The 24500-nt window shown below is 42.8% G+C and overlaps 1 protein-coding gene and 1 non-coding gene across 3 annotated transcripts in view; one reads left to right on the top strand and one right to left on the bottom strand.

The window, feature by feature from the left end:
• The window catches only part of LOC105087554 (putative adhesion G protein-coupled receptor E4P), a 32048-nt gene that overhangs the window by 3463 nt on the left and 4085 nt on the right, over positions 1-24500 (bottom strand). For both annotated transcript variants that reach the window (XM_064479814.1, XM_010978234.3), the window contains exons 2-15: positions 21702-21802; positions 20796-20846; positions 18930-19049; positions 16661-16813; positions 13914-13954; positions 13142-13277; positions 11826-11930; positions 9994-10178; positions 9214-9381; positions 7151-7345; positions 5144-5379; positions 3206-3272; positions 2538-2629; positions 1145-1325 (exon numbers count right to left, since the gene is read on the bottom strand). In XM_064479814.1, the coding sequence (XP_064335884.1) occupies positions 1145-1325; positions 2538-2629; positions 3206-3272; positions 5144-5379; positions 7151-7345; positions 9214-9381; positions 9994-10178; positions 11826-11930; positions 13142-13277; positions 13914-13954; positions 16661-16813; positions 18930-19049; positions 20796-20846; positions 21702-21756 (1785 nt within the window). In that variant the 5' untranslated portion in view covers positions 21757-21802. The remainder of the gene's footprint in view (positions 1-1144; positions 1326-2537; positions 2630-3205; positions 3273-5143; positions 5380-7150; positions 7346-9213; positions 9382-9993; positions 10179-11825; positions 11931-13141; positions 13278-13913; positions 13955-16660; positions 16814-18929; positions 19050-20795; positions 20847-21701; positions 21803-24500) is intronic.
• On the top strand, positions 17521-17593 carry TRNAA-AGC (transfer RNA alanine (anticodon AGC)). The gene has a single exon. It is a non-coding gene; the product is annotated as a tRNA-Ala (tRNA).

Below are 24500 nucleotides of genomic sequence, written 5' to 3'. Positions count from 1 at the left end.
CTCACTGAGAACTTAATGTGGACCACAAACTTCTAGGAGATTTATATTACATTATCTCATTTAATTCTCCATCTTGCAAGGTATGTAGTGCCGTATTTGCAGATGAGAAAACTGAGGCTCAGAGAGAGTAAGGAACCTGTGTAGAGTCACATAGCAGCCCAGTCAGTGGAAATACTGGGATTAGAACTGAAGTCTTTCTGAGTTGGTAGTAGATTATGCCAAATATTCCAGTGTCCCTCCGATAGCGCACCTGACTGCAGGATGATTATTCAGCCTCTCTCTGGTGAATCCAGGAATGGCCACGTGAATTGCTTTGGCCAATGAAAGAGAGCTAAGCTGTGCTTTGCCACAATCTCCTTTCCATTCGCTATGAGAACACCAATGTTCTAAATAGGGGCTGCCCCTTCAGCCTCTATCACAGTGTGAAGACAATATAGATCAAGCCGTAGCTCTGAACATGAGCAAGAAATAAACCTTTGTTGTCGTATGCTACTGAAGTTAGAGACGGAGGGGCTGTTTGTTACTGCAGCATAATCTACCTTATCCAGACTGATACATGCTCTGCTATGAACTGAATGTGTCCCCCCTGAAATTCATATGTGAAAGCCCTAACCCCCTCAACTTGACTATGTTTGGAGATACGACCTTTATGGAAGTAACTGAGGTTAAATGAGGTCATAAAGGTTGAGCTCTGATCCAACAGGATTAGTGTCCTTATAAGAAGAGACACAAAAGCTCACTCTCATTCTCATTCCCACATGAAGATACATGAAGAAAGTGGCCATCTACAAAGAAGAGTCCTCACCCGAACCCAAATGCACTGGCACCCTGATCTCAGGCGTCCACCCTCCAGAACTGTGAGGAGATAAATTTCTGTTGTCTGAGCCACTGTGGCGGTCTATGGTATTTTGTTATGGCAGCGCCAGCAGACACTGCATGCTCTTAAGAGATATGTTAGGATTCTGAATGGATGAGACTCAGAGCAGATGGCCTACCCAAGCATGTGCTTCTAAACTCTCTTCCCAGAATCAAGGCAACACCAGAAATACAAATACAAAAGGTCAGAGAAGAGCAAGAACATGAACAAGAAGTCACGAAGACTCTGGGATGAGGCTGGTGAGACACAAAAAATAATCTGCCTTACCTGGCGATTAAGGAGACAGTGTACCACGAAGAGCAGAACTCCCTGCAGGATATTGATGACGGTGAAGGCGTAGGCAATGACCAATTCCATTGTCTTCCCAATTTCTTCAACCATAAAATAACCAAGGCCCCAAGAACAGCCCAGGATAAATAGCTGAGCAATGGCTTTAAATGTCATGGCTCTGAGAAGGGAAGAAAAAGAATGACAATAACTATCATTTATCACTGTCACTACATGTTGCGCACCATGCCAGATGCTTTGCACACGTTGCCTTCATTAAACCTCACACCCTCATGTGGCGAAGTGACTTAAAGTCATGCAACTTGAAGAAAGTAGAACCCATGTTTCTAATCCCTGCCTCTGGGAATAATGCTTTCTCCTTCTCTTGGAAATGATTTCTCTGCAAAGCCTTTTGCCTGGACCTATCAAAATATTCGTGGAAAGGGCTTTCTAGAAATTTCTATTGAAAATTTTAGATGATGATAGTATCATGACCAGAATATAATATAGTATTGGGTTTCTTCCAAAAAAAAAAAACCATGTGTTTTGTGAAATGGAGTGGTATTGTTGATGGAGACTGGGAGAGCTGGTGCGTGTGTGTGTGTGAGTGTGAGTGTGTGTGCGTGCACGTGTGTGAGCCTGCATTCATCCACAGATGTACAGAGGGAGGAGGAAACATGAAGAAAGGTGACGCCCTCTCTCTCCAGGATGGAAGACCCCGAGGCTAAGAGATTAACATTAAGTTGATCTGTTAAGTAGATGAGATCGAAGCCAGGGTCTGAAATTGAGCAGATATTCCTTTAAGTCATGTCCATGTGACTCTCTGATGCAACAGTCTTACCTGCCCTTGAGCAAGGTGCAGAGTTTGCTCCTCTTCTCAATAAGGATATTAGTAGTGCCCACACACAGGTGTGAGCTGTGAGCATGCAGTGAAATAATATTGATAAATGCCCAGCATCTAAGTTCCTAGTTCATATTAGTTGTCAGCACTATTTTTAAGCCTTTAGATCATGATTGGTGAGAACTGAGTTACTACAACCAAGGAGAATGGAGAGCAGAAGGGGGTAAACTCTCCGGAAGGAGAAAGCTAATACTCTGGGCATTTCGTATGAAGTATTTTCTCAATGCTCTGGGCATTAATTTCATATGAAGAGTACATGACACAGAGGAGGCACCCAATGCAGGGTTTGTTGACTGAAGAGATGATGTTGTACATTAAGTTAACTGAAAATTATAGTTTTTATTTCCTCGATAAGTTGGCCCTCATATACTCTTTCTCTAGTACTAGGAACTTTCATATCATATTTTTATATAGGATTTCCTTTCCCAGGCAGTGTGGTCCTGTAGGGAAAAAAAATTTTTGTGGATGCCACTGGTTCTGGTACCGTCTTACCTGGTGTCCTGAATGGTGGAAACTTCTTTATTGAGGGAGGAAAGTTTGCTTCTCAAAATCCACAGAACTTGGAAGTAGAACACCAAGTTTATCTGTAGAAACAGCATGGAAAATTGACATGGAATTTTCTTTTAAATCCTTGTCATGCAACCCAACTTTAGGTAAACCTAAGAATCCTTTCCCAAAAGATGCAGGCTTCATAAGGATGATACGGACACAGGCTCTGGTCTTGGGTACAGCACACGCGTACAACCTGTGGCCCTCGATGGACGATGAGAACGACATACCTGTCATTCAAGCCAGGACGCCCTGAGAGTAAAAGGATGCTATTCATACTTACACCAGGACAACAGATGGAATCAGAAAGCTCCCGGCAGACAGGACAACATCACTCTATGTAGAGTAAGAATTACTAAATTTTGTTAAATGAACAAGTACCAGATTTTTGAAAGAATCCCTTGCAGAGGGTTATCTTATATCAAAGTAACCAGTGGGCTGGGGGAAGAGGAGGAAAGACATGTGAAGACAGTATTTCCAGTAAGAGGGGTTGATCACATTAAGCTATATTCCCTTATCTTCGTCTCATTTCCACCTTCACAGATAAGAAACACCCTCTATGCTTGGCTGACCCAGGTTGGACACACCAGTAAATATCACTGGTCACCTACCAAGATAATGAGGGCCACTGGCCCCGTGAAGCTCCAGATGAACCCTTTATCAAGCTTGAGCCAGCAGCTGTTGAGAGAAAGATAAGCATTAGCTGCTTACTCCTTAGGAGACGGCAAAGGACTTGAATTCAGGCTCCTGTAGTGATATCTGAGCAGTACGTCCAGCTGTTTATTTCAGACTTGGATTTTCCATGGGATTAGACATAGATCCTCATCTCATACAAGCTGTATGCTTTGAGCCTCAGTTTCCCCAGAAGTATTGGGAAGATTAAATAATTACCATGGTTATATACCAAGCCTTTAAGTCAGAAAGTATCAGGTCTCTGACTCTGTTTCTCTCCTTCAACATTGTGTTAGCTATTCTGAGTCATCTGCCTTTCCACGTAAACATGAGCATCAGTTTGTCAATATCTGCAAAATAGTTTTCTGGGATTTCGATTTGGAACACATTAAATCTATAGATCAAGTTGGGAAAAACTGATTTCTTGACAAAATTGAGTCCTCCTATCCATGAACATAGACTATCTCTTCATTTATTTGAATCTTCTTTGATTTCTTTTATCAAAGTTTTTCTCATATAGGTCTTGTTGGAAAGATTAAGTGAGATAATGTTCATACAGTTTTTGAGTACAGTTCCTGGCAGAGTTAAGATCAATAAATGCAGGTATCTTAATAATAAATGATTGCTAAAATAAAAAAGAGTAAAAATAACAAACGATAGCTACAAAAAACTATCTACACTAATAATTAAGCATAGTCCATGTACCAAGTATTCTAGTCACCAAGTATTTCTTATTCTATCATGGTTTATGTTTGCAAAGGTGGTATAATTTATTCTGAAAGGGGACATAGTGGTATGAAGCTGGTAAAAGTAACAAGCAATTGCCAACACTTAGTCAGCAGAAAACCTCCCACACTTAGACATATTCCAAGAGTTGCAAACAATGGCCCACAAGCCAAATCCAGTCCACCCCTTGTTTTTGTAAATAAAAATTTACTGAATCACAGCCACACCCATTCATTCACATATTGTCTATGACTTGGATGCTTTCACACTACAAGGGCAATGTTGAGTAATTGCCACAAATGGTTTGCAAAACAAAAATAGTTACCATCTGGCCCTTTATAGAAAGTTTGCCAACCCCTGATCTACCCCATCGTTATATCGCCAGAATCATCTGGCTAGACAGAGGGCTTAAGCTGGAGACAGGGCATCTCTTGGACTTAAAGAGGGACATTCTCACACATGTTTTAGCACAGGCATACCTGCTTCTGAACTCAAGCCTCATTACCAAAATACTAACCTCTTCAACTAACTTTGTGGAGCTTTGAAAACTTCTTTAGTGAAGCAGCAAAACATTGCCCTGCAGAATGCTGCCTTGGGAATTCTGACTTACTCTCTTTTTAGCTTGAATAGTTACACTAAGCCCTAGATTTCCTGTGCATGAGATAATGAACAGTGACAACTTTGTAAGATAATGAAGAGAATGAGATGAGACACTAGCTACAGGAAGCACTATCTCTGATGCATCACAAGACTTTGTTATTCTGTATATTTTGGAGATTCACCTCAACCTATTCAACCTACTCGTTCAGAATCCTACAAAACATAGAGCTCACAGGTTCTTAACGTGGGGTCATGGATTTGCTTTTTTCATCCCTGAATTTCCCAAAGTTATATTTCAACATTTAGTGTGTACATACATTTGTCTGGGGAGATAGCCTCTGGATTTCACCAAAATTCTCAAAAGGATCCAACCCAAAGATGCTGAGAAATATTGCTCTAGGGATTTCCAAGAGAAAATAGAATTCAGGCTTAAGGAAGGACTAGTTGGAACTATAATTCATAATTGGAAAATCTATTTTTAAAAAAATTGTTTCGGATTATGTATTGGCCATGGACACCACTTCCACCATAAATGAATTCATCTTGCTTACTGAGTATACGTTCCGTAATTTTTGTGTCCTGCTATTGCAGAGACAGCCACAATCAGAGCTGGGAGCCTGTAGCCGAAAGGGTACATGAACCTCTTCTTGAATCTGCCTGCGCTGGTGTAGTTGGCCACCTTGAGGTTCCTGACAGTGAGGAAGAGGTGGAGCCCTTCGAGAAACATCCAAGTGAAGGAGGCCAAGTAGAGGTAGTGCAGCACACCTGCAATGACGGAGCACAGCACCTGGAAGAGAGGCAAGAGTTAGGGGTGTGGAGCTGATGTGGTCTGTCCCTGGTTATATTCTTGGCACTTGTTATTTCCTGGATGCTGGTCTGGGATTTCAGTTCTAGCACCTGTGGCTTTTTGCCCACAGGCAGTACATTTTCTGGGGGCTCTCACTGGCCATTGAAATGTGCTTTTCCCATGCATGGGGCAGGCCAGAAGTGCCAAGAAATGAAGCAGTTCACAAAGCCATAATAGGCAAGGGTAGTAAATAAATACTCTATTGACCTAGCCTTTAGGGTGGATATGATGGTCAATTTTATGGGCCAGCTTGACTGGGCTAAGGGATGTCCAGATAGCTGGTAAAACATTATTTCTGGATAAGTCTGTGAGGCTGTTTCCAGAAGAGATTAGCATTTTAATCAGTAGACTAAGAAAGATCACCCTCACCAGTAAAGGTGGGCATTATCCAATCCTTAAGGGCCTGAATATAACAAAAAGTTAGAGAGGGGGAGAATTTGCTCTCTCTGTTTGAGCTGGGACATCCATCTTCTCCAGCCTTCAGACATCAGAGGTCATGGTTCCAGTAAATGTTTATTTATAAAAACAGATGGTAGGGGCCAGACTGGGTCTGAGCACTGTAGTTTGACAACCTCTGCCTGTTTTCAGATAAACAAACTGAGGCCCAGAGAGGTTAAAATCTCCCCCAAGGTCACACAGCTAGTAAAAAAAAAAAAAAAATGGATTTGAAACCCTAACTATCTCCAGAGACCATAATTACTCATAACCATAGCACTATACTGCCTCTCAAAAAAATTATTGTGCTTTCATAACCTTCAGACTATGGGATGATAGTGTTTTAGGGTTCAAAGGAGCCTTGGAGAACATCTAGTTCCAAATCTTCCTGTATGTGATGATGATCATGATCATGGTGAAGATAAAAGGTAACATTCCCTGAGGGATTAATCCAGATGATTTCAATGTTTTATCTTGCTAGGTCCTTACTAAAGCTCTATGACAATGCTTCTGTTTTGGAGAGGAAGTTTTCAATGGGAAAACTACTTTAACAACAACATAGAGCAAGTAGGATGAAGAGTTGAGATTCACGGGTAGATTAGTGTGGCAAAGCCACCGTCCACCAAAAATTCAAGCCTCCTTCCAGCCCCAATTCTAGAATATAGATTTGTCACTAGGGCATGCCTTCCCAGCCAGAGACTACATTTTCCAGCATGCCTTGCAGTTAGGTGTGACCATGTGACTGAATTCTAGCCAGTGGAATTTAAGAGGAAGTGACATGCACCACTTCCTGAGGTGGTCCATATAAATCTCTCTCCTAGGACTCCACCGTGTTTTTTCTCTTTGGCCAGTTGGCCAAGATGGAAAGGACCCCAGGATGACCTTGGAAGCTGTGCATGGAAGATAAAAGAGCCTCCACTGGCCTGAAGTTGGAGGAGAGACACCCTTCAAACCTGTTTGTTTACCCTCTACTGATCCATATGGAAAAAATTAACTACTCTTTTGATAAACTACTGGGATTTTGGAGTTTATTTGTTACAGCAGCTGTTGTAACACTATCTAACACCATCAGTCTGACGCTCAGTCACTTTGCTAAATGGCTCTTCAGAAAGTACAGGTCTTGTTCAAAGTTATATAGGAGGAGAGTTGAAATGGAAATGCTTGTTTTTTCCCCCTACACCATCACTGCTGATCATTGCCTCTCTCCCCATCTTTCCTCAAATCAAGATGGCTAGATTGGATTATGACAACAAGGCAATTTGGTTAAATCACCTACCTCAGGCTCAGTTTGGTTAATCCCTGTGAGGAAGAGGAGGTGGGCCAGGAAGAGGCAGATGGAGAGGTGCAGGTGCAGGGAGGTGCTGGTGTTCTGGATGGGCCGGCACAGGAGGAAGGTGAGGGCTGCCAGGAGGAGGCACAGCAAAGAGAGGCTCAGCCCCACATAGGTGATCACAGTCAGCACAGGATCTTCCTATGAGCCACCAAAGGAGGAATCCATTATAATTTCCAGTTCTATTGTCATGATTCTGATGAAGCATCAGATGGGCTTCCCAGTTCAGTCTCCCAAACAAGTGGCTTAATCTCACTGAGATCTGGTGATCCCTTCTTCAAAATAGGGGCAGCGATAGCATTTATCACACAGGGCTGTTTAAAAACTAAAGCCAGCAGTGTCCAATAGAAGTAGGTGAGCCACATGGGCAGAGCTCAAGTGGTGGAGCACATGCTTAGCATGCACGAGGCCCTGGGTTCAATCTCCACTGCTTCCATTAAATAAATAAATAAACCTAGTAACAACCCCCCAAAAAACTAAATAAATAAATATTTTTTAAAAGAAAAGAAATAGGTGAGCCACATGCACAATTTTAAATTTTCTGGTAGCCATATTTTTGAAAATGTAAAAAGAAACATGCCAAATTAATTTAATAGTATATGTTCAAAAGACTGAGTTCAATGTGTTGAATGTAATATAATTAATATAATAATATAACAAAGTATAATCAGTTCAAACTACAGTCAATGTAAAACAATTATTTTTTTAAACTGAAGTATAGTTGATTTACAATGCTGTATTAATTTCTGGTGTACAACATAGCAATTTAGTTATATATATATATTTTTTTTCTTTTTCATTCAAGGTTACTACAAACCATTAAATATAGTTCCCTGTGCTATACAGTGAGACCTTGTTGTTAAATGCAAAATAATTATTAATGAGATATTTGATATCCTTTTTTTTCCATATTAAGCCTTAGAAATTCAGTGTATATTTTACACTGAGTGCTTCTCAGCTCAGATGCTCTGCTTTCAATGGTTAAAGTAAAACGTGGTCAAACAGTAAAGTTGAGTTTAATGCAAAAATATTTTGCACTGCTTCTTAATTTAAATAAGTTACAATTAAGTAAAATTTAGTTTTGTTCTTCAGTCCCACATGTCACATTTCAAGTGTTCAATAGCCACATGTGACCGGTGGTCCTTTTGGGCAACGGCACTCAAAAGTCATCTCATGAAGGCTGGGATTTCTTTATCTGTCTTGTTCTCTGCTGTATCTACAGTGCCTAGGGTGGCATCTGATATAGTAGGTACTCATTAATTTGTTGAATGAATAAAATGAAGCCGTGCATTTAAATATGCAATATGATGGTTGACTTATAGTAAATGCTCAATAAATGGGTGCTAAAAGGAAATGGGGAAAGAAGTTAGGTAGATTTCTTTAATCCTGAGTTATCTGAGACACGGTTGGGATCTGGGAAGATCGGGGGGCTAGGCTCTTGCATTGATGATAGTCAGTCGTCTTCTCTACGGAGGGGCTTTCTCTAACTCTCTCTAGCAGAGTAACAGGCGTTTTTGATCTCAGATCACCTTGAACTTTCCCACTGTCGGAGCTGACAACCCCGCTTTTCAATGTCTGAGGGCTTCCTCTGTCAGCTTGAGCTCGTTCTGGCCACTCTGAATGAGCTGTCGGAGAATGGACAGCCCCTGGATGCAGCTTTCAGCAAAGGGCTGAAGGGGAGGTGGTGTGTAAATACCTCAGCTTTCTCACTGTTCAGTTAGGATGAGTCTGAGGTGTGTCTCCTGCGTGGACTCCAAGAATCCCCCAGAGGGAAGTAACCTTCGGTTACCCAAAGCGGTAACTGCCTTGGCAATGCTCTCTGCGTTGGCTTCTGTCCTTTTCCCGTCCATTCCCCAGCCCCCTACTGGTACTTCTTGGAATTACCTCTCAAGTAAGCTACTTCTGCTTGACTCCTTATCTTACAGTCTTTTTCTAAGACATGGAGAGGAAGACCTCACAGCTTCCTGGACACAGACACGTTCACGGGAAGCGCCCATGATTCGTGGTACCTTGGGAGCAAAAGCCACGAGGACAGCAAAGCTGGAGAGGTGGGAGCACGCGCACTTGGTGTGAGACTCGTTGCTGCCCCAGTGAGAGCATCCCTCTGTCGACCAGCTACCTCCCTCCTCCGATCCTTTCCAGTAGACACAGAGATGTTTTTTCCTCCTACCGCCAGGCTGGAAAGAGAATAGCATAAAAGCGGGTCTCCTTCTGGTTTTACAGGCTAATCATGGATGCACTGGGTTGGAACCTGGACTGGGAAAATTCTCTCCTCTGGAATGCTTGTGGGGAAGAGTTTCATAGCACATGTTGACCATGGGGTTTATTCTGCCTTTATTCTGCCCATCTCTGGTCATCTCAGATCTCCCAGGATTGACCCTTATGAACTACCTGACTCACGCTGCTTGTCATTGGTAGGACCAATGAGAGGAACTGGTGAGAGAACATTGGATGATAGGAGAGGCAGAATGTGTATTTCTTCCAGACTCCTTTTCTGCTGCAGGCTACCTCCATCTCCAGGGCAATCCCTCTTCCATGCCTCCAGCCTGCCCTGGGCTCAGCAATGCTCATTCCTCCATTGCAATTTTAAGTTTGAATGTGATAATAGTTTCCCACAGTACCTCAACATTTCCCGTTGGTTCTCTTTGAATGATCAGAACAGAATTCAGTTTCCTACCAGGACTGTGGTGATACATCCCTTAAAGTAATGCGCGCGCGCACACACACACACACACACACACACACACACACAAAGTAATGCCCACAGAACTAGCCTAGGTTTTGCTCACCTGAGTATGTTGGAGGGTCAGGAACACAGGTTTAGATAGATCCTTTTTCTCCTTCACACCAATGGAGCCACTCATCACTTGAGAGTTCAGTTTGACTCCCTTTGCCCCTCTTCTATTGCCAAAATAGGATCCATTTAGAATATTCCCAAGAGACCGGTAAGTGATCAGTGCAACAACATTGCTATCTGAGAAAATGGAAGAAAAATCATTTTATAGGGTGTCTAGAATTTGCGGAATGGGTACGCTAGTGTTTTGTGTGAGGGTCATACGGCAAACGTTAGGTATAGCCAAAATCTTCCTTGGAAATCCCTTCCACTGCCTAATTCACCTATCACATGTGGCTTGGGGAGTAGCGTTTTGCCTGTGTAATATGTATTATAATGCACCACACATTATAAGGGATTTATACTCAAAATATCCCATTGATGTGTGGTAAAAATGTATATGAGCCCTCGACATCAAAATTAGAATCATGAGGCAAGATGTTCATCCTCAGAAGGTGAAACTCAGGTGGGATGAAGAAACCAAACATTCCCTTCTTCCATCTCAAGCTCACTCTGGGGTGTCTAACTTAATGGAAAATTTCGCAGGATGACTCACTCTATTTAATTCATTCTCTCAATTTCCTCCCCTCTCTCCCTTCCTCTACCTCTCTGTGTCTCTATCTGCCTCTGTTTCTTTTTCTCTCCCTCTATCTCCCTCCCATCCTCTTCCCGTCCCCTCCTTCACGCAAGAATAATTAAGTCCCAGAAGTTCAATGCACAGCGCGCTGCAGTGTTTCCTCAGCTGCAGTCACTCATGTGCCACCATCTCAGGTTTACCCAGAGACACTTGCCACCTGCACTTTTATTTGCTCCGCTAAAAAAAATCAACTGCTTTTAAGATCTTTTCCTTCCCCCTCTGATATTCTAAAGCTCACAGTAAAGAGTGAAGATCAATCAGTAGCCAGGAATGTTTCCAGAGGAACTGCAGTGGTAGTGAAGACACTCTCAAGGCAACTGGGTCTTTCTCTTTAAAATATTTTTCATGCATGAATTAATTTATTTATTCATCAAATATTTGCTGAGCAACTACCATGTGCCAGACTTTGTAACATGACAGGGGAAAAAAGAGTCCCTGTATCAGAGAGCCGATGTTGTAGTGGGAGAGATGGACAAGCAAATAAATGAATTAGAAAAAGATCGCATAGTGTGGATGTGATGCAGAGACTTAAATAAAGTGATGGAATACAGCAGGGGTGGCAAACTATGGCCTGGGGGTCAAATCCCGCCTACCACGTGTTCTTGCACATCAAGTTTTATTGGCGCGTAGCCGGGTCCCTTCATTTATGTGTCATCTATGGCTGCTTTCACACTATAATGTCGGAGTGGAGTAGGTATAATAAAAAGCATCTGGCCGAAAAATCAAAAATATTTATTACCTAGTCCTTTTACAAAAAGAAGTTTGCCAACCTGCAGGATAGAGGAAGACTGGATGGCTATTTTAAATAGAGGGATCATAAAATGCTTCCCCAGGGAAAGAGTGTTTAAGGCGACAGTCATCTGCCACCATCAAGAGGGAGTTTTTTTGGATCATCACGTGGAAACAGCATGCACCAGCCCCTCCCTTTTAAGGAAGCATATCAAGGGATCTCTGTCTGAACCTGTGTGTTTGTCACAAGTGTGTCCTCCAAATTGCCTGGTTACTGGTCAAGGTAGACCTTTTAATTCCACCACACAGCATCTCCTTACCTTGAAACCTTTAGAAGCCCCATCTCTTGGCCCAGCCACCCAGAAATGACACAGCAGTGCCTAGAATTTGGAGGTCAAGAGAGTCCGTCTTAGACACAGTACCTCTTGTGGCTCCTTTGAAGGCGGCAGAACAGTCGATATTCATCGTGTTATTTCCAGCCTCCAGAATAGTCTCACTTGTCTCGTTGCACCTCTTGGTTTCATAGACTGAAAACGGTAAGAAAGTGAGTCCTGCTTCGGGCACATCTCCTGCCTAAGAAACTTGCTGAAGATCACCCTTCTTTGGAAGACCCCCTACTGGTGATTTCATTTACTGCAGGCAAGGTAGACCAGATGGTACTACTCTCTCCTTTCTGGCCAAGGGAGATGAAGTGGTTAACATGATATGAGTATCCTGCACTGGCCACACAGCTCAGGGGGAGAGAGGAGATGGCCAGGCTTCCCAGAGCTGGAGCTAGGGTAGGCAAACTCAGCCTTTACCATAGAATATTTAAAGGGCAAAAATTAAAAAAAAAATAATGTGTAATGGAGTGTCTGGGGAGGGGAGAACTTAATTTTTAAGAAAGAAAAGCTAAGCATTTAAAGGTGTCCCAGAAACAGTATGAAATTTCCTTAAAATACTAGCAGTGGAGCTACCATATGACCCAGTAATTCCACCCCTGGGTATACATCTGGAAAAAAGACTCTACTTTGAAAAGGCACATACAGCCCAATGTTTGCAGCAGCACTATTTACAATAGCCAAGACATGGAAACAACCCAAGTGCCCATCAACAGACAATTGGCTTAAGATGTGGTATACAGTGGCATATTACTCAGCCATGAAAAGAATGAAATTTGTCATTTGCAGCAACATGGATGGACCTAGGGAATATAATGCTTAGTAAAATCAGTCAGACAGAGAAAAACAAATACTATATAATATTACTTATATGTGAAATCTAAAAATTAATACACATGAATCTGAATACAAAGCAGAAACAGACTCACAGACACAGAACATAAACTTATGGTTACCAAAGGGACAGGGAGGGGCAGATCAGGAATATGGGATTAACAAATTACTATACATAAAATAAATAAGCAACAAGGATTTACTGCATAGCACACGGAATTACCCCCAATATCTTGTAATAACCTATAACAGAATATAATCTGCCAAAAAAAAAAACCCGTCACTACACTGTACACCTGAAACTAACACAATATTGTAAATCCACTACATTTCAAATTTTTTAATTTAAAAATAAAAAATAGAAGTTTTCCAAGGAAATCATCACTTAGAAGCAGATCTGCATTTGGGAAGAATCCCCTGGGTGAACTCTCTCCATGTCATATAAATATATAAACACAAGGTCTGATGGAAGATCACCCTCAAACACTTTTCGGGGCATAAGGAAGATGCTGACTGTTTCTTACCTATGTCAAGCGTAGCATTTTCATGCTTTCCGGGAGAAACAAAACTCTTATTCCATATGAGCAATTCTATTTGTTGAAGAAGTTGGGTAGCCTTTTCTGCAATGTGTTTTTTGCTGCCATTGTTCCTTAGAATTTCCTTTCAAAGAAAAAAGCTAATTAAGCAGACTCGTTGAAACTAAAGAAAGCAGGAAGACACATTAAACGTGGCTGGGTGAGCCCAGAAGGCAATAGCATGTATTAAGGTGCCGCTGGGCTCTGTGCTATCAAGCGGATATGTACTTTCTCGTCTATGACACACAGCCCATAAGGGTGTATCACCAGTCCATTGTGTTTATGAGAACAGGAAGGCTTAAAGGGTGAGCTGTCTGGAACCTGCAAAGAGTGCGTTGGAAGTGGTGATGGAGAGAGGGGGTGGAACACAGCTCTAGATACCGGTGTTTGAATGACAGCTGAGGCATTTAAACCCTTCCCCAGGGTTTCTCTACTGACATCTGAGACCAGATAATGGTCACGGGAGCCTGCCCAGCGCATTGTAGGATGTTTAACAGCATCCTTGGTCTCTACACACTAGATACCAGTAGCACCCTAGTTGTGACAACTCAAAATATCCCCAGACATTGCCATTTGTCCCCTGGGATAGAGGACAAGATCACTCCTGGGTGAGGAGTGCTGTGTGCTGTAAGCCAGAGGGGGCCATGGTAGTATTTCAGCAGGAGAATGACATAGTAAGACTGATCGGCTGTTTTCCAAACCTAGGCGACACCTTACTCACCCAAACCTTCCCTGGTAGCGGTGGCTGCTCACCAGCATCCTCTGGGAAAGAAAATCAGCAGTTCAACGGACTATAACAGACAACACGCCCGGATACACATCCTTCTTCCAACCATCCTCGCGTTGGCTGTTTCCCCGAGGTGTCCACACCGTCTCCTAACTCCCCTTTAGGAAGGCCCAAATGCCTTCCACAGTAGAAGTTTAAAAGGAATTAGGATGGAGTTTCCAACTAAACAATTCAGTTGATAGTATTTATGGAGCACCTACAAAAGCCAGGCTAAATCTTATGGATGTAAGTTAATAAAGAGACAAAAGGTGTTTCCTTGTGGAGTTTGCGGTCAGGTGGGAAAGTCACCAAGCAAATAATGACAAATAAATAATTAAGTTATTGCAAGAGTCAACATGTTCTTAATAAATAGGATGAGATGAGTTGGGAACATACTGAAAAGGGTCACACTGGGGGCACAGAGAAGGTGTCCCAAAGGAATGAGTGTTAACTGACATAATAAGATACAGGCAGCAATAATGCCTGCTGTTGTCTGCACAGCATGGTACTTATTTTTTCCAACTTCTGATTTTATTTATTTTGGGGGAGGAGGTAATTAGGTTTGTCTGTTTGATTTTTGTTTATTAACAGAGGTACCGGGGATTGAACCCAGGACCTCGTGCGTGCTAAGCATGCGCTCTACCATTGATCTAAACGCTCCCCTCAACAGCATGGTATTTAAAGTGCCTTCTTATCCGCTATCTCATTTAAAGGAACACAGAAGATTCTAGAACCAAGATATGCATAGCATAATAGCTAATATTTATCGCGCTCCCCTAGGTTCCCGGCACTGTGCTAATTCTCCTGCCTGCCTTAATCATCGCAAGTGGGGTGTATTCGCTTCCCAGGACTGCAGAGACAAAGTATCACAGACCGGGTGGCTTAAAAAAACAGAAGTGGGTTCTTTCAAGATTCTGGAGGCTGAAAGTCCAAGATCGAGATGTCAGCACGGCTGTGGTCCCCCCGCCACCTCTGGGGAAGACCCTTCTCTGTTTCTTTCGGCTTCAGGGGCTTGCCAGCCGTCTCCAGTGTCCCTGGCTGACAGCGCTGTAACTCCAGCCTCTGCTTTTGGCTCAGCACGTCTTTCTATGTCTCGATGCCCACATTTCCCCTTCACATAAGGACATCAGGCTTACTGGGCTCGGTTCAACTGCATCCAGCATGACCTCGTCTTGATTTGGCTCTGTCTGCAAAGACTCTGTCACCAAATAGGACCTCGTTCACCTGCTCCAGGTGGACAGGAATCGGGCCAGGGGGTGACGTTCCACCCATTACAGCCTGAGATGAGCAGGTTTCTGAAATGAGTCTCAACAATCCCTACCTCACACCCTTTTATTCACACCCTTGTGTAATCTTCCCCTCCTAACTGGACCCAGTGATTCATTTCCAATGAACGGAATGCAGCAAAAGTGAGAGGATGTGACTTCCAAGACTAGGTTAAAAAAAAACTGACTTCTGTTTTGCTTACAGTCTCTGTGTGGCTATTCTCTTGCGCTAGCTGTAATACAGCAAACTAGAGAAGCCCACCTGTGTAAGAACTCGAGAGCAGCCTCTCACCAACCGCCAGAAAGGGGCTGAGGTCTTTAGGCCAATAGCTTTCAAAGAACATAATCCTGCCAGCAACCATGTGAGTGAGCTTGGAAGTAGATCTGCCCCCACATCAAGCCTTCAGATCAGACTGCATCCCCAGCCAACACTTTGCAGCTGTGAGAAACCCTGAACCCAGGTAAGCCATACCTCGTTTCCTGGTCTACAGAAGCTGTGAGACTCTGTAAAATATGCAGGTCAAATATACAGTTGACCCTTGAACAACACGGGTTTAAACCACATGGGTTCACTTAAACACAGACTTTTTTCAACAAATATGTATGGAAGACCTACACAATCCATGGTTGTTTGAATCTGCAGATGTGGAACCATGGATAGGAGTGCTAACTGTCAAGTTACACACAGATTTTTCAACTGTGCAGAAAGCCAGTGCCCCAACCCCTACATTGTTCAAGATTCAACTGTATGTTGTTTAAAGCCACTGGCGCCAGGGTAATTTGTTACATCACAACCCATAACCAATACAGCAGACACTGTTAGCATTCTCACTTACAGATGGAGCATACAGAAGTTAAGTCATCGCCCAAAATGCAGCTGGTAGGTGGTAGGGCCAAAAATTAAATCCAATCCATCTAACTCAAAACTTGGAATTATACTAGGAATGAGCAAATTAATACACAGGTTGGACAGTGAGAACCAGGTTTCTCAGTGTTGGAGAAAGGAGCTACAAATAAGGAAAGAGGAACACTAGATCAACCCTTGGCATTGGATTGGAAGCAGAGGTCCCGGCAGGAAGTCACAGGTGTTAGTATGCAGGCAGGCAGGCAGACGCAGAAACTGAACTTAACGAGAGTCAGAGAGGAACATGTAGAGAAGCCCAGCAGAAAATTAGAAGTGTCGTTTAGGAAGGCCAGGAAAGAGGTCCGGGCAGGAGACAGAAATTTGTAAGGCATCTACATGGAGATGGGTGTCGGTGCCATGGGCTTGAATGAGATCTCTCAGGAAAAGATTACCAAGGACAACAGTGGCTTGAAGGGTGACAGAAGCCAGGGCAGATCTCTGCTCTCTTACCCTGACCTGAAATTGGCAGAACTCTCAAAAGCTCTCCCCCTGCCTCCCTCTTCATGGCGGCGAGAGTATTCGGAGGTTCTTACCATAACATTTGTCATGATTCAGTTTAACGATGCTAGCCACCCAGTTGAAGATGGGAAAATCTGGAACACAGCTGCAGTAGTAACTTCCAATTTGATTTCTGCAATATGCCTTCTGTTGGCACTTTGCCAGTCCAGTCTCACACTCATCAATATCTGTGAATCAAGAGAAAATGTCATTTTCTATTCTCATAAAACCATACCACCTTCCCTTGCCTGTGACGTCTCTACTATCCAACATCAGCCAGAGACGTACCCAGGATGTCTCTTCTTGGTTAAGATGACTCGGTATTATAAAGATGTGGGTTCTCCTTAAGTTAATTGATAAAGCCAATACGACCCGACAAAAAAAAATTTCTACATGTATTTTATGGAGAGAGATGCCTTGATATTATCATACACGAATAATCAGAAAAACTACCAGATGAGGACTGACCTTACCAAACATTAAATCACACTATAAAACTTCAATAAAACTATGAGTTGCTGGTGCATGAATAGACTTGTGGAACAGACCAACTAATCCAGAAGTAGACCCACCCGCGTATACGTGGGGCTTTGGAATACAACAATGGTGGCAAGTCAAAACACTGCAGTAAGGATAGAGGCTTGGTTTTTTTTAATGCTTGAATCACACAGTTTATTAAATCAATTAAAAAACACAGTTCAAAACAAAAAGTTAAAAAAATAAATACAACCAACATTGCATGATTCCACTTATATGCAGTCTCTGGAACAGTCAAACTAACAGAGATGGAAAGTAGGGTGGTGGGTACCAGGGGCTGGGGGAAGGGCAGTGGGAAGTGAATGTTGAATGGGGACAGAGTTTCAGTTTTGCAAGATGAGAAAAGTTCTGGAAGGCAGGAGGGTGTAGCTCAGTGGTAGAGCACATGCCTAGCATGCATGAGGTCCTGGGTTCAATCCCCAGTACCTCCATCAAAAAAAAAAAAAAAAAAAAGTAAATAAATAAACCTAACTACTTCCCCCAGCGGGGGAAAAAAAAAGGAAATAGAAAAGTTCTGGAGATGGATGGTGGTGATAATGGCATAAAAATGAGTAAATGTACCTCATAATAATGAATGGTTCACTTAGAAATGGTTATAATGGTAAATTTTATGTTATGCATATTTTACAATTAAAAAATTTTTAAATAAATAAATGTAGTATTGTATGACTCTGCTTATAGGAGGTCCCTATGGGAGTCATATTAACAGAGGCAGGAATGGTGGTTGCTAAGGACTGGGAGGAGTTAGTCCCTGATGAATACAGTTTCAGTTTAGGATAATGAAAAAATTCTGTGGATGGATGGTGACGATGGTTGCACAGCAATGGGAATGTACTTAGTACCACTGAAAGACACACCTAAAAATGGCTAAAATGGTAAACTGTAAGTTATGTATATTTTGTCACAATAAAAATGAACTGAGGGGGAGGGTGTAGCTCAGTGGCAGAGTGTGTGCTTAGCATGCACAGGGTCCTGGGTTCAACCTCCAGTGCCTCCTCTAAAAATCAATCAATCAATCAATCAATCAATCAATCAATCAATCAATCTGATTTCCTACCCTCCCCCCACAAAAACTAAAAAAACAATGAAGTGAAATGAAATAAAATAAATCCTAAATGCTTTACTCTTTTCTGCTTCACCTTCTGAACTGACACTACAACTCCATCAATCAGATACCCAGTTCCAGCAATTAGATGCTCAGGAGTGGTACTTCCCTTGGTATTCAAATAGACCTTTAGAATTTTGGAGATGAAAAAGGATTTTGGCTCAAGCAGATGGGAGTAGTGAAAAGTGGGACCAGATCATGGAGGACATGGAGTGCCAAGATAATTTATTCATTTTTTTCTCTTGGTGAACACACATTTGTAGGGTATCTGCTCTGTGACATGATTCTCTGTCTTAGGCGTACAGCAATAAACAAAACAGATAAGATCCCTGCCCTTGTGGAATTCCCAGACAAGCAAACAAACAAAAAACAAAAAATCAGCGCTTCAGCCTTCAAGAGCCCAGGGTCCTGGGAACTCCGCTTTCCTCTCAAGAAAAACCAAGCCAGTATCAGGGATCATCAAGCCAGTACTAAGATGAGAGTGAGAAGGAGACAAGGGCTAGGGACTTCCCTAAGGCCACTGAGGCAGCCCTGACTTTTTCATCTTGTAATATTTTTGCATCTTTACAATACCAGCACCCCTATGAAACACAGTATTTGGGGCCAGGAAGGATGTCCCTGACCCTTTCCAAACTCCAAGGTGAGTGTGGACTGCTTTTTACCTTCACATTTCTCATTGGGCTTGAAGTATCTCCTCCCAGAAGTGGACTGAAATCCACCTTTGCATGTACAGTGGGTGCTGTTGTAGCAGTCGGCATTTTCTGGGCACGGCGGACAGAAAGCTGCAATTGAACATGGGATCCATTTGTTCATTTGCTCATTCATTCATTCAAGAAATATTCATTGAACACCTATGATGTTCCTTATGCTGTGGTTGGAACAACGTCCTCCTGGGAATAGCTCTGTTGGCACCCCTTTCGCACCCATCTTACTGCTGAACACAGATGCTCGCAGTGCCCCACCCTTATCCCACCTCTGCCACCAACACCGCATTTGCCTGACAGTACAACTTCCAACTGCCGGCACCTGTGTTTCTCTACCGAGGGTTTTCTCTGGCCGCCAGCATCCTCTTTGCTCACCACATGGCAGGTTAGCAATGCCTTCTTCCCCCAGGAGCAGCTCCCTCGATCAATGACTGACTGGATGTATTAAATGACAGTGGATTGAAAAAAAAACATCTTTCTTATTATCAAAAATAGACAGAGAATAATACGTGTTGGCAGGATGTACAGAAATTGTACTAGTGCACTGCTGGTAGTGATGTAAAATGGTGCAACTGTTGTGGAAACCTGTGTGGCAATTTGTAAACCAAATTTTTTTAAATTAGAATTACCATGGGATCCAGCAGTTCCACTCCTGGTACATAGTCCAAGAAATTGAAAGCAGGGTCTTGAAGACAGATATTTACCTATGTTCACAGCAGGACTACTTACAAAAGCCGAAAAGGCAGAAGCAACCAAAGTTTCCATCAGTGGAGGAATGGGTAAATAAAATGTGGTCCATTCACACAATGGGACACTATCCAGGCTTAACAAGGAAGGAGATTCTGACATGTTACAATATGGGCGAACCTTGAAGACGTTTTTATAAGTGAATCAGCTCATCACTAAAGACAACTGCTGTGTGATTCCACTTATATGAGGTACCTAGAGCAGCCACATTCATAGAGACAGAAAGCAGAATGGTAGGTTTGGGGGCTGTTGGGAGGAGGAATGGGGATTCATTATTTAATGGGCGCAGCGTTTACGTCTGGCAAGAGGAGGAAGGTTCTGTGGATGGACGACGGTGGTGGTTACACAGCCATGTGAATGTGCTTCACGCTCACCTAAAGTGGTTAAAATGGCAAATTTTGTGTGATGTGTCTTGTACAGCCATTTTAAAAAATAAACAGTAAGAAAACAGCCTCCTTATCCACTGAGCTGCACTGTCCTTGGTCTGTCCAGCAGTCTCCAGGGCAGCGAGCTCCGGTCACCACGTGCCACTTGCTTGACAGCGGGTCCTGCATTGACGCCCCACCTCTGCCTGTAATTTTCCCCTCCGAGCTGGTGCTTCCTGGGAATTGCCTTCCAGGTAAATGACTTGTTCTCACGTCCTGATCTCAGAATCTGCTTCTGGGGAGACCCAACCCATGAAATGGGATAAAGGCAAAGGTACCTCCCAACATGAGTTGAAAGGTGGGCTTTGGGGAAGGAAAGGGGATAGTCCAATGTCCACCAGCCTTATGACCTTGAACCAGCTACTTCTCTACAGGGCCATTGGTCCAGCGGGGTTAACGTCAGAACCTCCTTTGAAGGAACGTCAGTACGATTTAATGCAATGGTGCATGTAATTTGCTCAGCACTGATCCCAGTGCAATGCAAGAGCTAATAAATGGGGGTGGTGACATTGATGATGAAGAAAGGGTAACAGTGCTTGGGCGCCCCAAGGAATTGGCAGAGAGTAGCAGAGGTTGGGTGTTCTCTCCAGAAGGGCTCCTGCTCTCCCCTGGAGGCAGGTTCCACATCCCAACTCACAACGAGTAAACTCACCTCCGGAATTCTTTGCTTCTGATCCTGACAGAGCCAGCAGGACACTGAGACCTGGAACAGAGAGAGGGGGGATGGTGCAGATGGGGGATGCCCTGAGGCTCTGCTTGGCTGAAACCTGAGTGAGTTGGGGGCTTTGTCTCCTGCCAAGTCATCCGTGTGCTGGCTTCACTGTGGGTTCCTCCTGGCAGGCTAGAAACACTAGAGTCACAGGAGGGCATCTTACACTATTGGAACGTGAGCTGCATCTGATTACAGCTATAAGAGGTTCTGCACCCAACTCCTGACAAGACTTCTAGTCTGTGTTCAAGTCCTCTGAGGGTATTTTTATGACCTTGAGGACCCTCAAGCCCAGAGCAGAAGGATGGGTAGGTCCAGGTCACTGTAATGTACTAAGCCGTGGCATGGACCCACTTGGTGGTCAGTCAGCATAGCAGACGGTTGACGTGTCCCCTGAGCCTATCCCAGAGAGCTTTCCTATGCATTCAGATAACTCACTGCTTTACTCTAGAAAATGGCATTTTCCTGCAGCCTGTGACAAGGTCAAGTGGTCCAGGATCAGGGCTCCTTGCCCTTCTAAGTCACCTCACATATCGGAAGGGTCCCCAGTAGGATTTGAGTGCCAGTTACAGACAGTGGTAACCCCTCATTAGCCCTCCTTTCATTCACTCTTCTCCCTTCCCTCTTTGACATCCCCCTCTCCCTCCCCAGTAAGTTACTTACACCCAAGTCTTTGTCTCCATTCTGCCTTGAGAGAGAGCAACTTAGAGACTCAATATAAGAGTTTCTCATAGGATATGTGTGCACAGTACTATCTGGAGAAAGTGCCAAATTTGAGAGAGCAACCAAAGCCGGAATTGGATATCCAGGGCACAGGGAGAAGAGAGGGGAATTCTTGGTTCCACTCACCTAAGAGCAGGGACAGGCACCTGTTTCCCATAGCAGTTGAGATTCCAGGAACCATGAGCTGGATCTGAGAAATGTTCTCACGCAAGGTGTGGCAAGTGCTCCTGGAATGAATCAGCCCCATGAGAATCAATTTCTGATGGCCACAAAGTTGAGAAGCCAGGTGACTGGTGTTTACCAAAACTCTTCCATTTCTGCCCATCTGTTGACTCAATGATTCCACTTCTGGGAAATTATCTCAAGGAAAGATTCGGCAAGGATGATCAGAGCAGGTGGCTTATAGGAAGAAAGTGTTACCACCCAACAAGTGGGAAAGAGTACATGCCTCCGATGGAATATTCTGCTAGAATTTGAAATCCTGGACTATTAGAATCAGCAAGATCCAGACGGTAAGAAACTCCACAGGACAAACTATCCAGTTTCTTCCAGTAACAACAACAACAACAACAACAACAAAAAACAACACTGTGTAAGAACTTCCAGTGCATATTAGCAAACACAATGTACTCTGTAATATGCTCTGTTAAACCACTCAAAAAGTGGTGCCAGTGATGACAAAGTTACCCGCAGCGAGTTCCACACACGATCAACCCAAAGAGGAACACACTAAGGCACGTAGTGATCAAAGTGACAAAAAATTAAGGATAAGGAGAAAATATTAAAATAAGCAAGAGAAAAGCAACAAATAACATGCAACGGACCTCCCATAAGGTATCAGCTGATTTTTCAGCAGAACCTCTACAGGCCAGAAGGGAGTGGCACGATATATTTAAAGTGATGAAAGGGAAAAACTTACAACCAAGAATATTCTATCCAGCAAGGCTCTCATTCAGATTTGATGGAGAAATTAAAAGCTCTGCAGATGAACAAAAGCTAAAAGAATTCAGCACCACCAAACCAGCTTTCAATAAATGTTAAAGGAACTTCTCTAGTCTTCAAACCACAAGAAAAGAGAGCAAAAAGAAGAAAGAGAGGGGAAAAAAGACTTACAAAAACAAACCCAAAACAATTAACAAAATGGCAATAAGAACATATGTATCAATAATTACCTTCAATGTAAATGGATTAAACGCTCCAACCAAAAGACATAGACTGGCTGAATGGATACAAAAACAAGACCCATATATATGCTGTTTACAAGAGACACACTTCAGGGCTGGAGACACATGCAGGCTGAAAGTAGGGGATGGAAAAAGATATTCCATGCAAATGGAAACCAAAAACAAACAAACAAAAAGCTGGAGTAGCAATACTTATATCATATAAAATAGATCATAAAATAAAGACTATTACAAGAGACAAAGAAAGACAGTACATAATGCTCAAAGGATGATAAAGGCATCAATTGGGAAGATATATCTAAAGAATTTGAAGAAAATAGTTCATAAAATGTAAGTAAGAAGAAAGACAGTATTTAACAATGTGTAATGCAAATAATTCAATATTATACTAAAAAATGACGCTGCAGGAGGCTATTAAAATAACATGGAAAGTGACTGTGATACGGCACGAAGATAAAAGCAGGTAGTAGAGCAAAATATATAATATTACATTTAAAGGAACTATAAATGTGAATAGGAAATGGCATTGTGAGTGATTTTAAATTTCTTTTTTATTTAACTGTAATTCTAAATTTTATACATTACTTTAGCAATAAGAAAACAATGATAAAATTTTAATCAAAATATTTTAATCGAAGGGAAAACAAAATGGCTTTAAAAATTGGCTTCTCTCTGGCAGCTCCTTGCCTTTTCTCTGCTGTTTTTATATCTCCATTCTGCTTTGATCTCTTCGTTTGGAATCCTTTAAGGCCAGACTGTGGAGCAGTTCTCTCTCAATGCCTCATCCACAGTTAGATGCTGGCCATGCACAGTTAGATGACATAACTTGTGCCCAGGAAACCCCGAGTTTGAATTGCAAATCTTCAGTTACTAGTTCAGTGACTCTGGTGTAAGGACCATGCCTCTGAGCCTCAGTTTTTCTCATCTGCAAACTGGAGCAAAGGAAGAGCGTATACTTCACAGAATTGTGCTGACTCAGTGAAATAACCTTTCAGATCATGCAACACCTGCCTGGCCCGGGGCAGGTGCTGAATAAAGTTAACCGATGAGAACAGGATAAGATGATGGCGGTAATGGTGGTGGTGGTGGTGGTGATATTAATCATGGGGATAAAGATGATGATGGTGGTAATGGTGAAAGTAATGTACTTGGAAGTAGTGACAGCAAAGGGAATGGTTTTGATGATGGTGATGGTGGTAATTATGGTGGATGCGATAGTAACGGTGATGGTGGTGGTAGTCACGGTCATGATGGTGGTTGTGGTGATGGTGGTGGTGATGGGGATGGTGGTGGTAGTGATGGTGGTGGTGGAGGTAGCAGTGATGATGGTGGTCATGGAGAGCTCTCATGCCTCTTCCGTGACTCCCGTTATGTATAACCAGGCCTCTGCTTGCTAAGGACATATCCATTACCCAGTGGTGATGAGAATTAGTAAGAGCCCCATGAAGCCCCCACAGGAACAAAGCAGTGGTCTGAGAAGTCCCATCCCAGAAAAAGTCTCTTATTTCTGATGGCCCTCAATGGGCTAGTCACACATTTGTGACTCACACACTGGTATCTAGTATGTAGATCAAATTTTGCTGCAGACAGTTCTCTCAACCTTTCTATTATCAGTTCCTAAAAACACTTACGGAACTTCTATGGTGTGTCAAGCACCCAACTAAATGCCTTGACAGTACTATCTCATTGAAAGCTCACAGCCACCCTATGATGTAGATCTTATAATTATCCTCCCATTTTT

Source organism: Camelus dromedarius, chromosome 27, assembly GCF_036321535.1.
Source record: "Camelus dromedarius isolate mCamDro1 chromosome 27, mCamDro1.pat, whole genome shotgun sequence".
NCBI lineage: Eukaryota > Metazoa > Chordata > Mammalia > Artiodactyla > Camelidae > Camelus > Camelus dromedarius.
Note: the sequence above shows the minus strand (reverse complement) of the source record. Positions and strands in the feature narration are given on the sequence as shown.